Source organism: Orycteropus afer, unplaced genomic scaffold (assembly GCF_000298275.1).
Source record: "Orycteropus afer afer isolate SDZICR_OR568_19922 unplaced genomic scaffold, OryAfe1.0 scaffold00239, whole genome shotgun sequence".
In the NCBI taxonomy this organism is placed as follows: domain Eukaryota; kingdom Metazoa; phylum Chordata; class Mammalia; order Tubulidentata; family Orycteropodidae; genus Orycteropus; species Orycteropus afer.
In genome coordinates, this window is record NW_006921826.1 from 4381837 (window position 1) to 4399007 (window position 17171).

The 17171-nt window shown below is 37.3% G+C and overlaps 1 protein-coding gene across 1 annotated transcript in view; it reads left to right on the forward strand.

The window, feature by feature from the left end:
* Positions 1–17171, forward strand: part of EFCAB2 (EF-hand calcium binding domain 2) — a 312984-nt gene that overhangs the window by 275657 nt on the left and 20156 nt on the right. The window contains exons 6-8 of the mRNA XM_007949158.2: positions 15335–15414; positions 16383–16425; positions 16535–16601. Coding sequence (XP_007947349.2) covers positions 15335–15414; positions 16383–16425; positions 16535–16601 — 190 coding nt within the window. The remainder of the gene's footprint in view (positions 1–15334; positions 15415–16382; positions 16426–16534; positions 16602–17171) is intronic.

The following is a 17171-nucleotide window of genomic DNA, read 5'->3' on the forward strand; positions in this document are numbered from 1 at the left end:
CTGACAGCATTGTACTTCAGGACAGATTTTGAAACATCCTTTGTGATGATGAATGCCACGCCATTCCTCTTCAAACTGCCATTCCCGGCATAATAGATCACATGGTTGTCTGATTCAGAGTGGCCGAAAACAGTCCATTTCAGCTCACTAATGCTGAGGATATCAATCTTTATGCGTTCCATTTCATTTTTAACAACTTCCAGTTTTCCTAGATTCATACTTTGTATATTCCATGTTCTGATGATTAATGGATGTCTACAGCTGTTTCTCTTCAATTTGAGTGGTGCCACATTAGCAAATGGAGGTCTTGAAAAGTAGGTGGCTTTAAAACATTTTATTTGTAAAGATAATATATTTGGTAAATACTAATGAATGTTAATGAAGATCAAAGACTATAGCCTTCAGTATGAATTACACTTCAACATAACCAAAAATCTTCACAACTGAACCAATGAACAATATCACAATAAATGGAGAAAAGGTTGACATATCAAGGATTTCATTTTACTTGGATACACAATCAACACCCATGGAAGCAGCAGTCAAGAAATCAAACAACTTATTGCATTGGGTAAATCTTCTTCAAAAGACTTCTTGAAAGTGTTAAAGAGCAAAGATGTCACTTTGAAGAGTAAGGTGGGTCTGAACTAAGCCATGGTATTTTCAATAGCCTCATATGCATGTGAAAGCTGGAAAATGAATAAGGAAGACAGAAGAAGAATTGGTACCTTTGAATTGTGGTGTTGGTGAAGAGTATTGAAAATACCACAGACTGCCAGAAGATCAAAAAAATCTGTCTTGGAAGAAGTGCAGCCAAATGCTACTTAAAAGTGAGATTGGCCAGGTTGTCTCTTATGCTTTGGTCATGTTATCAGAAGGGAGCAGTCCTTGGAGAAGAATATCATGCTTAGAGAGTCAGCAAAAATGGGGAAGACCCTCTAAAAGATGAATTGACACAGTGGCTGCAGTGATTGTGAGGATAACACAAGACCAGACAGTGTTTTTTTTCTATTGTACATGTGATCACTATGAGTCAGAACCTAACAGCAATGGTGAATTTTTGTTATTTTATTTTATCCACAATAGAGAATTGTTTTCTAAATTGTATATTTATATTTTGATTTTGAAACATGATTTATGTCAAAATCTATATATGTGGTATTTGAGCCTAATTTGAAGTAACTTATGGTTTTCATAACTTTTACTACAGATAATTTAAAAAATCTTCTTATGTATATCTTATTTGGTGACCTGGATTTAGTTGAAATGTAGGTCTTTTATAAACCATCTTAACTTCTGATGTTGCTGTTGTTATGTGCCATCGAGTCAAACCTGACTCATAGAGACCCCTCCTTGGGTTTCCGAGGCAGTATTACCATGGAAGTAGATTGTCCAACCTTCCTATCAAGGAGTGGCTGGTGGGTTTGAACCGCCAGTCTTCTGGTTAGCAGTCAGGTGCCTTAGGCACTATGCTACCAGAACTCCTTTAATATGATAGTGTTTTTTGTGAAGCATGAAATAGTTGAATTTATTGACCGATTATTATGTCCTGGGAAAAAATGAATTTTCACTTTGTGTTTTCTGCCTATTCAGTGGGTTCAGCATTAAAATAAATGTGCTGTAATGAGAAATGAAATGGCCTAATGATTTCAGTATGAGAATTACAATAAAGAACTCGGGTCTGTGATCTTATCAAAACACCTGACCTACTACTGTGAAAGCTAAAATAGGCACTTAACCTCTCTGTACTTGTGTTTCCTCAAATGTAAAATAGGCTAAGAGAATTGATTTATACCAAGGTGGAATGAGAAACAGTATTTGCCTCATACTTTGAGCCTTAATTAAATGTTAATATTGAAAAGGAAAAAAAAAAATCCCACAGTATTTACATATATATATTGAGATTTCTCTATATTGGGCAAGATGAAGCAAAGAATCTCTGGAATGCTTGAAGGCACTGTGATAGCTAGCAGAGTCCGGGCCCCTTTGTATGGCAATGAAAGCAGTATATTTTCTTTAGATAACATTAAAAAAAAAAAAAAAAAACCTATTGCCATGGAGTTGATTTTGACTCATAGTGACCCTGTAGGACAGAGTAGAACTGTCCCATAGAGTTTCCGAGGCTCAATCTTTACAGAAACAGATTGCCACATTTTTCTCCTGCAAGTGGCTGGTGGGTTCAAACCGCTGACCTTTCATTTAGCAGCCAAATGCTTAACCACTGTACCACTAAGTTACATAAACGGCCATAATTCTTCAGAGGAGAAAAGCAAGGCATATCAAGGTGAACATCTGCTAGCACACAATTAAGATGAATTCAGTATAAATGGTACTTGAAGGCTGAGCTGGAGAAAATCTCTCCCCCAAAAGATTTTATTACCTTTACATTCATAAAGGCTGCCTGGGTTACTTTGAATTATTATCTCCTTTCCAGCACATTAGCCCTCCTCGTAGTGGAAACAAACTAGATCACAACTTTATTTGCTTTGTTTTTGTCTGCTGTAACAGGATCTATTTTTTTTTTTTTTTTTTTGTCTTTTAAAGAGGAGGAATGTCTGTCACTCTCTCCTTTCTACCCAGAGAGGCTAGTTGGGAACAGCAGAAGAGACATCACTGCTAATCACTTACCCTCTCCTCTAGGCAGGAATCTGGGGAGAGGAACAAGGTGTTACATATGCTAGGCAATTTAATACATTATCTTATTCAATCACACATTCCACATGGCATTTTACAGATGAGGAGACAGGACTAAACTTCTCTATAAACAATTTGATCCATGTAGTGGGGTGAAATGGGTCAATGAGGACATGCCTGTAATTTCAGTAGTAGGTATTGATTCTTTTAGAAGGAGCTGTAATTCCATGTCATAGAACCAGAAGTGTATACACTGCTGATAAAGGTAATAATATTAACCACAATAGACTCTTTTTTTCTTTTTTTTAAATTATGATTTGGGTGAAAGTTTACAGAGCAAATTCACTTTGCATACAGCAGCTCACATATACTTTGTCTCATGACATTGACCCATAATAGACTCTTGTAGTTCACAAAGCACCTTTATGTTGTATCTGTTAAAGAGCAAACTGGAGTTTTTGTTAAAATTAAAACATTTTATTGAAGGAATACTACCATATAGATTGAGTACCACTTCATGAAGATTCACAAAAGTACTCCAAACTAAAAACCAAACTTACTGCAGTCAAGTCATTTCCTACTCATAGCAACCCCTGTTAGGTTTCTAAGGCTACAAATCTTTACAGAAGCAGATTACTTCATCTTTCCTCTGTGGAATGGCTGGTGGGTTTGAACCACTGACCTTTTGGTTAGCAGCCAAATGCCTTAACCACTACACCACCAGAGCTCCTTTAAAGTGTACCAGTGAAAAAATTTTTTTATGAAGTTTCAGTACAGAAAATCCGGGAATTTACAAGAAAAAAATCCTGATTGGTTGACATTTACAAAATCATGCTTTAACAGATATTAGACAATGGCAAGATCCCTTAAATATTATTTTGCTTATAGTAAAGTTTGAGTCATTTAACAGCTTAATCTATGGATATTTTGCGGACCAGCTTGAATGAATATTCTTTCAGGGAGCTTGCTGTGAGAAGGTGGAGGAGGGGAGCCTGTACTCTTCCTGAGCTATGCTGGCTAGCTGACTTTTGAAAGTCAGTTTAGAGTAAGCAGTAAACAGCAAAAATGGAGTCTGGTGGGGATTACATCAATGTCATGAAACAAAATACGTGTGAACTGCTGTGTGGTAAAAGAATTAGCTCTGTAAACTTTCACCAAAATCTCTCTCTCTCTCTCTCATACACACACACACACACACACACACACACACAAAGAGTGTGGCCTGTATCTTTGGCAGAAGCCTTTCCTAATGCCAAACACCTAGTTCTTTTGAGCTCCTTCACATATTTCATGTAATCTTCACAACAACCCTGTAAGAAAGTTGTTACTGTTCTCCCTGTATTACAAATGAGGGCACTGAGTTTAGAGGATCAGTTTTAATAAGGATATTTTTAACTATTCTTGGCCTAATATGGTCAATATACTGTGATATTTTTCTACGAGGAAGACAATTTCCATTTTTTTAAAGACCCTAAAGGACACTAATCAATACAGAAGTCGAGAGAATTTTCCCATTATGACTTTGCCTTAGTGAAGAAATGACAATGGATTCCTAGTCTTTTCAGAAATATCTACTATAATTTAGGGAATCTTTCTTGAACTGATTTTATTATAAGTTGGTTAGTTGATTTTTCCCTTGGAGAAAATTGGTCTGGACTGCACCATTATCTCTGTATCAGTTCTGTAGAATACAGTTTTGAGTTTTGAATATCTGCTTTGCTAATCTTCAATAGTAATGGTATTGAAGGAATAAGTGGAGGCTGCACTTAAGGAAGTGGTGAAAAACAACTCCAGGATTGACGGAATACCCATTGAGATGTTTCAACAAATGGATGCCATGCTGGAGGCACTCATTCACCTATGCCAAAAGATTTGGAAGAGAGCTATCTGGCCAACTGACTGGAAGAGATCCATATTTGTACCTATTCCAAAGAAGGGTGATCCCACAGAATGTGGAAATTATCTAATAATATCATTGATATTGCTTGTAAATAAAATCTTACTGAAGATAATTTAAAAATAGTTGCAGCAGTATATTGACAGAGAACTTCCAGAAGTGCAAGCTGGATTCAGAAGAGAATGTGGAATGAGATATATCATTGCTGATGTCAGATGGATCCTTGGCTGAAAGCAAAGAATATAAGAAACATCTTTACTTGTGTTTTATTGACTATTTTTATTTGTGTAGATCATAACAAATTATGGATAACATTGAGAATGGGAATTCCAGAACACTTAATTGTACTCACGAGGAACCTGTACATAGATTAGGAAGCTGTCGTTCAAACAGAACAAGGAGATGCTGCATGGTTTAAAATCAGGAAGGGAGTGCATCAGGGTGGTATCCTTTCACTGTACTTATTCAATGTGTACACTGAGTGAATAATCTGAGAACCTGGACTATATGAAGAGGAATGTGGCGTCAGGATTGGAGGAAGGCTCATTAATAACTTGTGACACCAGCTGTGATACTGATGATACAACTGCTGTTGCTGAAAGTGAAGATGACTTGAAACACCTACTGACATAGATTGAAGGCTATAGTCTGCAGTATGGATTACACCTCAATATAAAGAAAACAAAAATCCTCACAACTGGACCGATAAACAGCATCATGATAAATGGAGAAAAGATTGAAGTTGTCAAAGACTTCTTATTACTTGGTTCTACAACATCAATGGAAGCAGCAGTCAAGGCATCAGACAACGTACAGTATTGGACAAATCTGCTGCAAAAGACTTCTTTCAAATGCTGAAAAGCAAAGACATCTCCTTGAAGACTAAAGAGTGCCTGACACAAGCCATGGTATTTTCAGTCGCCTCATATGCATGTGAGAGCTGGACAATGAATAAGGAAGACCAAAGAAGAGTGTCAATGCTTTTGAGTTGTGATGTTGGAAAAGAGCACTGAAATGACCATGGACTGCTAAAAGAGCTAATAAATCTGTCCTGGAAGAAGTGCAGCCAGAATGCTCCTTGGAAGTGATAATGTCCAGACTTCATCTCACCTGTTGTCAGAAGGGACTGTTCCTTGGAGAAGGATATCATGCTTATAAAATTGAGGGTCAGCAAAAAAGGGGAAAGGCCTCAACAAGATGGATTGACACAGTGGCTACCACGATGGGGTCAGGTATAACAAGGATCATGGAACTGGCACAGGACTGGACAGTGTTTCGTTCTGCTGTAGATAGGGTCACTATGAGTTGGAGATGACACAACGGCACCTAACAAAAACAACAATCTTCAATAAGTTGTACATACTTCTGCTTGATGATAATGATTCAGTCTTTAGATAAAAATATACCATAAATATTTAGAATATTAATATGTTTTATGTGTGTATATACTTATATGTAAGGAGTTCTGGTGGCATAGTGGGTAAGCCATTTGGCTGTTAACCAGAAGATTAGTGGTTGAAACCCACCAGCTGTTCCATGGGAGGAAGATGAGGCAATCTACTTCCATAAAGATTTACAGCCTTGGAAACCCAATAGGGGTCACTATGAGTTGGAATCGACTCAGTGGTAGTGGGTTTGATACTTATAAACACATATATACTACACATGTATGCAATATGTACTGTAGAATGTTTTGGATACCTAGTGTTGCTCTAACAGAAATATACCAGAAATGGGATGGCTTTAACAAATAGGAGTTTATTCTCTTATAGTTTGGAGGGTTTAAGTCCAAGTTCAAAGTGCCAGGCACTAGGGGCTGGGTGAAAGCCCCTCAACCTTGGAGTTCAGCTTTGCCTTCTGTTCCCAGCCCACTGAATCTGGAGGCTTTTCTTCACTCAGACAGCTGCTGGGTGCTGAGGCTGACAAGCCCAAGGTTGACAAGTAAAAAGGAACAGTCCCAATGTTACCAAATATGGCAAGCCACTAATTCAAGTCAGATGAAGTCCCAGCAGGGTGTGGCAGGCTGTTGAACAATTACTTGGCTCCATGCAAGGTTCAAGTGTGCCAACAGGCTAGAGACTGTTCCCAAGGCTTCTCCTTATATACAGAAAGCAGGCCACATCCCTAAGGCAGCTACTCAGCTGCTCACAGTAGATTCCACCATGGAGTTGATTACCAGTCCTATGATGGGGAATACTACATCCCCCCAGCCACTCAACCAGCCCAACCAAGGTGACACACAAACTTAACTACCACATAGAATATGGTCCAATATTTGTATATTTTTTTATCTGTAGATTTAAATAATCACTGAGTCATTATTTCATAACATTGCTAGAAAGTATTGTTCTTATTCTATCTTACTAATGTCTTCATAAAGTTGTCCTGTATCAGAAATAATAGAACTACCCTTTCTATTATTTTTGGATTCCCATAATGTTTTTTACTCTACTCTTTAAAAAAAAAAAAAAAAAAAAACCTTACTGTGATTTGTGTGAAAGTATACAGAGCAAATCAGTTTTCCAATCAATAGTTCACACATATGTTGTTTCATGCCATTGATTGCAGTCCCCTTAATGTAGTATCACTCCTCCTATCTCCTCCCTGTGTTTCTCGTTTCCATTCCTCCTTCTCTTTTAACCTTTTCTGCTTTCTGAACTTTGTCCTTGGGTAAATGCTGCCCTTTTGATCTTGAATGGTTGATTGTTCTATTGTGCATCTTGTAGACCTGTCTATTATTTTACTAAAAATCGAGTTACTAGAGTGAGTTCAGTTCCAGGTCCAAAAAGTAACCAAGAACCATAGTCTCAGGGGTTCTACCAGTCTCCATATGACCAGTAAGCCTGGTCTTTTATATTATTTTGGGTTCTGTACCACATTTTTCTCCCAGTCTATTCAGGACCTTTTAAAGTGATCCCTTTCAGAGAAGTTGGTAGTGGAAGGTGGGCACCATCTAGTTCTTGTGGAGGCTGAGATTTACATGATCCATTCGTCCTTTGGACTAATTTTTTCCATGTGTCATTGATTTTCTTTACTCTTCTTTGCTCCAGATGAAGAGAGACCGATAATTGCACCTAGGTAGCCACTTGCAAGCATCTACTCTTCTTGTTTCTCTTCTATGATGGAGGCATAAACTATATTTTAAAAATCTCTGTTAGAAAAAAAAAATTGAAATCTGAATAAAGTGTAGAGTTTAGTTCATAAATCAATATCTGTTCATTAGTTGAAACAACTGTACTATTGAATGTAAGAGTTAACAATAGGGAAATGTGGGGGCAGTTATTCAGCAATCCTCTGTACCATCTTTGCACCTGAAATTATTCCAAAGTAAAAAATTCATTTAGATATTCAAAAATCTTTTTATAATATAAAATAATGTCTATCCATATTAAACCTCCCATAAATGCTGTATTTAGAATTGTCACATAATTATATTACTTAAAAATCTTGTGTGAAAGAATGGATTAGATGTGGCCTCTAGAGGACAGTATGGGGTTGCAGAAAGAGTCTGTCATTTCACACAAATTGGAGATAGGCTTAGCATTTTTCTTTTTACTTTGTAACCATAAGGCCTCTGTTTATTCATAAGCCTTTTATAACATAATAATAAGTCAAAGAAAATGTATGCTTCTTCTGCTATCCTGATGAATTGGAGGTAGTCTGTTTTACCTTTTTATTTTTGTGTTATTTTGGCTCTACAGATATCTCCTGGGCAATAATGGTGCTTTAGACTTTTCACCATCCTGTTCATGGTTTTTGAAAGCTGTGAGGGAGCCCAGGGGAGCACTAGGAAGCACTACACGATATGTCATTTGTGATTCTGACGTGATGGCGAGAGAATTCATAGAGTTGAACTTCATCTGGAAAACTAAAAACAGCTTGTAGATTGATGAGAATTTTCATAAAACAAAGAGGGATTTTGATCTTTTAAAGTTTGAGACTATTTGTTGGAGGTGGGAAGATAGACAAGAAAACCATTGCTCAGCTTTTGAGCAAATTTCTTGGGCAATCAGAATAGAAACTCAGCATTTTAATTTTAAAATTATTACTCCTTAAGTCATCTCATGAGACTGACATTTTATTTTTCAGAGGCTCTTGGGGTTTGGGAGTTACAGAGTGCTACTCAAGCACATAACAGCCATATAAACATTAATTTGCAAAATGCTCAATGTGGATCAAGAGGCAACTTTTCATGTATTGATGGGCTTAGATTCTAAAACATCATTCTATTATCCTGGAGTCTAAGGGCTCCAGGATTTTAATGATATGAATGTAGTATAAACATATTTAAAAATAGTTGCCATCTGGATGACACTGTGTTCCATTTAGCAGCAACCTATATGTCTCTTACTTTTTGCTCAAAAAATAAATCTCAAAAATCTCATCTGTTGAATTGAGACCTATGAGCCTTTTAATAGGATTTTTGGAAGGAAGTGGAAAATTTATACCTCTTCATAAATAGCCTGACATGAAAGTTAAAATCAATAGTGCTTTGTTCAGCCATTGCTCCAAAATTGAACCAACGCACAAAGATCTATCTCTATTACATGTACCAAAAATTTTCTTTGTCACCCATAGTGTTCTCTTAATTTAATTGTGGTATACCAGAGTTACATATGCCATCTAGGTATTTAATAAGTATTAAAGTGATTTGAGTTGTACTTTGCTTCTCAAGATAATAATTGTTCCCCTATCCTGGCCCCTTCTCCAGTGTTCCTTACTTAATTAAGAAAAAGGTATCACTTCATCCTGTTACATAACTTGTCCTTGACTTTTGTCTTCTTATCCTTATCCACAATGGATGCAGCACTCAGTCTTGTTGGTTTTTTACTTCTTAAATATTTCTTGAGGCCATCCACTTCTCTCTCCATGGGCACCATTTCAATGCTAACTATCAATTATATCTGCCCTGACTACTGCCTACTCACTCACAACCAATATGATCTTTCAGAACATACATCTAGGGAGACCTCAGGTTTCTCATTGTTTTTAAGGATAATAACCAAAATTATTTTTATGGACAATGAAGCTCTGCAAAAGGCCCTGTCTCTCTCTCTAGCCTCATATTGCAACTTACATTCCCTGCTTTCTGTACTCCAGCTTGATGACCTCTAAAGTACCTGCTTCCCTCCTACCACACATGTAATTCCCTCTACTTTGGAGTCTCCTTTATACTGCCTCATCTAGTTACTTTGTACTCATCCTTTATATATCAGCTCAAGTGTTATTTCTCCAGGAATAGGTTCCCTGATCTTCTGATCTAGATAAGTTTCCTTTGTTATATGTTCTTATTGACCCATGCTCCTTCACTCTATTGGCTTCTGTAAATTTATAATGAGACACTCAATGTTGGTTATCTTTATATTCTTCTTCTTATTATTATTATTAATATATGTCTCCCCTACCAGAATATCTACCACTCATCTGTCAGATTGTGATACTGTGGGGAATTGTGTGTTGTGATGCTGGAAGCTATGACACTGTTATTTCAAATACCAACAGGATCATCCATGGTGGATGAGTTTCAGTGGAACTTCCAGACTAAGACAGACTAGGAAGGAGAGATTGGAGATCTCTTTCCCAAAAAACTGGCCACTGAAACACTTATGAATAGTCTAGGAAGATTAATCTTGCAGGTTGGAAGGCACTCAAAATAAGACTGAGAAAGTGATGTGGATAGAGTAAAGCTTTTGGGGTCTTCATTTGTAGATATAGAATGACTCAAAATGAGAAGATACAGTTTCAAACATCCATAGATAATTGGAATATGAAGTGTATGAAGTATGGATCTAGAAAAATTGGCAATTGTCAAAAAAGAAATGGGATGAATGCATAAAGATCAATATCCTAGGCATTAGTGAGCTGAAATGGCGTGGTATTGGCCATTTTGAATCAGACAATTATATGGTCTACTATGCCTGGATGACAAATTCAGGAGGAACAGCATCACATTTCATTGCCAAAAACAACATTTCAAGATCTTTCCTTTAAAGATCACAATGCTGTCAGTGATAGGATAATATTCATACATCTACAAGGAAGACCAGTTAATATGAGTGTTATTCAAATTTATACACCAACCACTAAAGCCAAATATGAAAAAATTGAAGATTTTTATCAACTTGGGCAGTCTGGACTTGATCAAACATGCAGTCAAGATGCAATGATAATGACTGGTGTTTGGAATGTGAAAGTTGGAAACAAGATGGAACACCAGTTGGAAAATAAGGCCTTGGTAATAGAAATGATGTATGATAGAATTCTGCAAGACTAACTACTTATTCATTGCAAATACCTTCTTTTTCAACAAAATAAATGGTGACTATACACATGGAGCTTGCTGGATGGAATAAACAGGAATTAAATAGACTATATCAATGGAAAGAGATGATGGAGAGGCTCAATATCATCAGAACAAAGCCAGGGGATGACTGTGCAACAGACCACCAATTGATCATTTGGAAGTTTAAATTGAAGCTGAAGAAAATGAAAACAAGTCCTTGAGAGCCAAAGTAACACCTTGACTATATCCCATCTGAATATAGAAGTCATCTCAAGAGTAGATTTGACACTAATGACCAAACACCAGATGAGCTGTGGAATGATATCAAGGACATCATACATGAAGAAAGTAAAAGGTCATTAAAAAGATAGGAGAGAAAGAAAAGACAAAAATAAATGTCAAAGGAGACTGTGAAACTTTCTGTTGAACATAGAGTAGCTAAAGTGAATAGAAGAAATTATGAAATAAAAGAACTGAGCAGAAGATACCAAAGGGTGACTCGAGAAGACAAAGTAAAGTATTATAATGAAATGTGAAAAGACCTGGAGTTAGATAACCAAAACAGAAGAACTTGCTTGGCATTTCTCAAGCTGAAAGAACTGGTGAAAAATTGCAAGCTTCAAGTTGCAATATTGAAGGATCCTATGGACAAAATATTGAACAATGCAGGAAGCATCAAAAGAAGATGGAAGGACTACAAAGGTCACTGTACCAAGAAGAATTGGTTGACATTCAACAATTTCAGGAGGTAGCATGAGATCAAGAACTGATACTATTGAAGAAAGATGTCCAAGCTGCACTGAAGGAATTGGTGAAAAACAAGCCTCCAGGAATAGATGGAATACCCACTGAGATGTTTCAACAAACAGATGCAGTCCTGGAAGCACTTATACTCATTTATAACAAGACATTTGGAAGAGAGGTACCTAGCCAACTGATTCAAAGAGATCCATGTTTGTGCTCATTCCAAATAAAAGTGATCAAACAGATGCAGAAATTATTGAAGAATATCATTAATATCACATGCAAGTAAAATTTTGCTGAAAATAATTCAAAAATGGTTGCATCAGTACATAGACAGGGAACTGCCTAGATTCAGAAGAGGATGTGGAATGAGGGCTATCATTGCTGATGTCAGATGGGTCTTGGTTGTAAGCAGAGAATACCAGAAAGATGTTTACCTGTGTTTTATTGACTATACAAAGTCATTTGATTGTGTGGATCATAACCAATTATGGATGACTTTGGAAAGAATGGGAATTCCCAAACACTGAATTGGGCTCATGAGAATATGTACGTAGACCAAGAGGCAGTCATTTGAACAGAACAAGGGGATACTGCATGGTTTAAAATCAGGAAAGGTGTACATCAGAGTCTACATTTTCCCCGTACTTATTCAATCAATATGCTGAACATATCATCAGAGAAATTGGACTATATGAAGAAGAATGTGGCATCATGATTGGAGGAAGATTCATTAAGAATCTGCAATATGCAGATGACACAACCTTGCTTGCTAAAAGTGAAGATTTGAAGCACAAAGACTACAGCCTTCAGTGTGGATTGTTGTTGTTGTTGTTAAGTGCCGTGGAGTTGCTTCTGACTCATAGCGACCCCATGCACAGCAGAACGAAACACTGCCCAATCCCGCACCAGCCCCACAATCCCTGCTATACTTGAGCCCATCATCGCAGCCACCGTGTCAATCCATCTCATTGAAGGCCTCCCCCTCTTTCATTGACCCTCAACCCTACTAAGCATGACATCCTTCTCCAGGGAATGGTCCCTTCTTACAACATGACCAAAATAGGTGAGACGAAGTCTGGCCATTCTCACTTCCAAGGAGCATTCTGGCTGCACTTCCTCCAGGACAGATCTGTTAGTTCTTTTAGCAGTCCATGGTACTTTCAGCATTCTTCGCCAGCACCACAACTCAAAAGCATCAACTCTTCTTCGGTCTTCCTTATTCATTGTCCAGCTCTCACATGCATACGAGGCGATTAGAAATATCATGGCTTGTGTCAGGCACACCTTAGTCCTCAAGGAGATATCCTTGCTCCTCAGCACTTGATACAGCTCCTTCGCAATTGACTTTCCCAATGCTACACGTCGTCTAATGTCCTGACTACTGCTTCCATTGACATCATGTGGATTATACCTCAATATAAAGAAAACAAAAATCCTCACAACAAAACCAATAAGCAACATCATTGTAAATGGAGAAAAGATTGAAGTTGCCAAGGATTTCATTTTACTTAGATCCACAATCAATGCCTATGGAAGCAACAGCCAAGAAATCAAATGACATAGTGCATTCGGCAAATCTGTTGCAAAAGACCTCTTTAAAATGTTAAAGAGCAAAGATGTCACTTTGAAGACAGAAGCATCTGACTCAAGCCAGGTATTTTCAATAACCTTGTATCACATAGTGCCTAAGGCATTTGACTGCTAACCAGAAGGCTGGTGGTTCAAACCCACCAGCCACACCTCAGAAGGAAGGTTGGGCAAGCTACAACAGTGGGCTCAAGCATAACAAGAATTGTGAGGATTTCACAGGACCAGGCAGTGTTTCATTCTGTTGTGCGTAGGGTCATGATGTGTTGAAACCTACTCAATGGCACCAAACAACAACAACATGTGAAAAATATGGGCTCAAGTATAGCAATGATTGTGATGATGGGGGAGGACTGGGCAGAGTTTCATTCTTTTGTATATAGGGTCACTATGAATGGAACTGACTTGATGGTATCTAACAACAATGAGCAAAATATGGAGTAATGCAGGAAGTATTAGAAGAAGATGGAAGGAATACACAGAGTTTCACTGTACCAAAAAGACCTGGTCAATGTTCAACCATTTCAGAAGGTAGCATATGATCAAGAAATGATCATAGTGAAGGAAGAAATCAAGGTTGCATTGAAGACATTGGCAACAAACCAGGCTCCAGGAATTGTTGAATATCAATTGAAATGTTTCAACAAATGGATGTAACACAGGAAATGCTCACTTGTCCATGCCAAGAAATTTGGAAGACAGCTACCTTAGCAAATGACTTGAAGAGATCCATATTTCTGCCATTAAAAGATGATACAACAGAATGTGGAAATTATTGAACAATATTATTAATATCACACACAGGTAGAATTTTTTCTGAAGATAATTTAAAAATGGTTGTAGCAATACATCGACAGGGAACTGCCAGAAATTCAAGCTGGTTTCAGAAGAAGATGTGGAACAAGAGATATCATTGCTGATGTCAGATGGAACTTGGCTTAAAGCAAAGTATACCAAATGATGTTTACCAATGTTTTACTCACTATGCAAAGGCATTCACTTGTGCGGATCATAACAAATTATGGACACCATTACGAAGAGTGGGAATTCCAGAACACTTAACTGTGCTTATGTGGAAGCTGTTTGTAGACCAAGAGTCAGTACAAACAGAATGAGAGGATACTGCATGGTTTAAAATCAGGAAATGTCTCTGTGAGGGTTGTATCCTTATTCAGTCTGTATGCCGAGTGAATAATCCACAAAGCTGGACTATATGAACAACATGGCATCAGGTTTGGAGGAAGAATCATTAACAACCTGCAGTATGCAGATGACACAATCTTGCTTGCTGAAAACAAAGAGGACTTGATGCCCTTATGGATGAAGATCAAAGACTACAGCCTTCAGTGTGGTTTACACCTCAACATAAAGAAAACAAACAAACAAACAAAATCCTCACAGTTGGACCAGTAAATCAACATCATGATAAATGCAGAAAATATTGAAATTGTCAAGGATTTCATTTTACTTGGATCCATAATCAATGCCCATGGAAGCATCAGTCAAGAAATCAAATGACTTATTACACTGGGAGAATCTACTGCCAAAGACCTCCTGAAAGTGTTAAAGAACAATGATGTCACTTTGAAAAGTAAGGTGAACCTAACCAAAGTCATGGTTTTTTCAGTTGCTTCATGTGCATGTGAAAGCTGGACAGTGAACAAAAATTGAAGGAGAATTGCTGGCTTTGAATTATGGTGTTGACAAAGAATATTTACTATACCACAGACTGCCAGAAGAATGAACAAATCTGTCTTGGAAGATATACAGCCAGAATGCTTCTTAGAAGTGGGGATGGTGAGACTTCATCTCATGACTTTGGACATGTTACCAGAAGGTACCAGTTCCTGGAGAAGGGCATCATGCTTGGAAAAGTAGAGGGTCAACAAAAAAGAGGAAGACCCTCAATGAAAAGGATTGTCACAGTGGCTGCAACAGTGACAAGCATAGCACTGATTGTGGGTGTGGCACAGGATTGGACAGTGTTTTGTTTTGTTGTTTATAGGTTTGCTATGAGTTAGAACTGATTTAACAGCACCTAACAACCAGAATATAAACTCTGTGTGTAGGGATCATTTCTAAGTGTGCTCATCATCAAATCCTCAGCATTTGGGTCAGTGCTATGAAAACGTAGTTGCTCAGTACTTTTTTGAATGGATGGATGACTATTTCTTTGTTATATTTAGGTAGAAGAAGAAGAACCCACTGGATACATTCGGTTAGAAAAATTTCTTCCAGTGATGACTGAAGTACTATTGGAAAGAAGGTAAATAATTAAATACAATTGTTAAGACAAATTAATGATTAGAATTAAATTGTTAATTTCAAAACATTTTGCATTTTCACTTTGTATATTCAACCAATATTTATATTAAGGTAGTTCCTTCTACCTTACTTTCCTTTCACCATACTTCTGAACTTCCAGTTGTTATGTGCTTAGAAATATCAACTACTTTAGAATTAATCTAAACAAACAAACAAACAAGCAAAACCAAACTCGCTGCCATCGAGTTGATTTGACTCAGAGCGACTCCTCCTTGGATTTCCAAGGCGGTATCTTGATGGAAGGAGATTGCCCAGTTTTCCTTCTGAAGAGTGCCTGGTGGGTTTGACTGCCAGCCTTCTGGTTAGCAGTGCCTTAGGCACTATGGACCAGAGCTCCTAAATTAAGGGGAACTAAGCTGCAAAAAGAAGCTCTGGTAGCATAGTGCCTAAGGCATTTGACTGCTAACCAAAAGGCTGGTGGTTCAAACCCACCAGCCACTCCTTGGAAGGAAGGTTGGGCAATCTACTTCCATAGTGATAACGCCTCGGAAATCCAAGGAGGGGTTGCTATGAGTTGAGTGCAACTCTACGGCAAATAACAACAACAACAAATTTTGAGTAACCTATGATAAATAAGAATTAATCCTAATTATTTTTCTAGCAAAAGTGTAGCTTTAGCTTATTATAATTGTTTTATAGAAGAGGTTGTGTTCCCAGATAAACTGATTTCCATAATGATGGATACAGCTAATAGATAATATCAGATATGCCAGGGATTTTGAGCTAAGTATTTCTTGTGAGGGTGAGGTTCCTTCAACTTTCATATCCAGCAATCCAAAAAGATTTCAGAAAAGGAAGTTTAATTAAACCAATATATTTACAGCTTTTATTTTGTTTTATGTAGTCTTTATTATGTAGAGGCTGAAGATAAATACTATGGCCCTTATTTCTCTTACTGCATAATTACAGATACAGACCAATTCCAGAAGATGTCCTTCTTCATGCTTTTGAGGTATATAATCCCCAGATTTTTTATATTAATGTATATTTATATGAAAAGTTGATAATGTAGAATTTACTCATCAAAAAAAGTTATTATATTTACACCTTTTTCCCCCTAGGTATTAGATCCAGCTAAACGTGGGTTTCTCACTAAGGAGGAACTGATCAAGTATATGACTGAAGAAGGTAAGAGTAATTTATTACTGATCTTATTACTGAGATGAATAATTTTAACAGCAATTATGTGTAGCAAAAACTATATGTGAGATAAGAGGATACTTTAAAATCAATCATTATGACTAAGAAGAGTTATTAATATTCCTCTTATTTTGGTTTTGGAGTAAGAGAGCAAAGGGTAGGGCAAGAAGAGATGGGTTCTTGACTCATAGGATTTTATGAAGTATAATGATTGCTTCTATAAATTGCAGACATTCCACTCACTTAAGCGTATTTCCAGACCAGTATGTATTCCACCTGAAACTATGAACTATCAATTACTATAAATCAACACCAGTTGTTTTCCCTGAATGTCAGTAGACTGATGGACATTCTCTTGATACTATTCTTTTTTTTAATTTATTTATTTTTATTTGGGTGAAGATTTACAGAGCAAATTCACTTTCCATACAGCAGTTCACATATACTTTGTCTCAGGTCACTGACCACAGTTTACCACAATGCAACAGCTCCCCTCCCACTTCCTCCCCATAGTTACCTCTTCCCAGTGACCATCCCTCCATACTCTCCTGTGCCCTA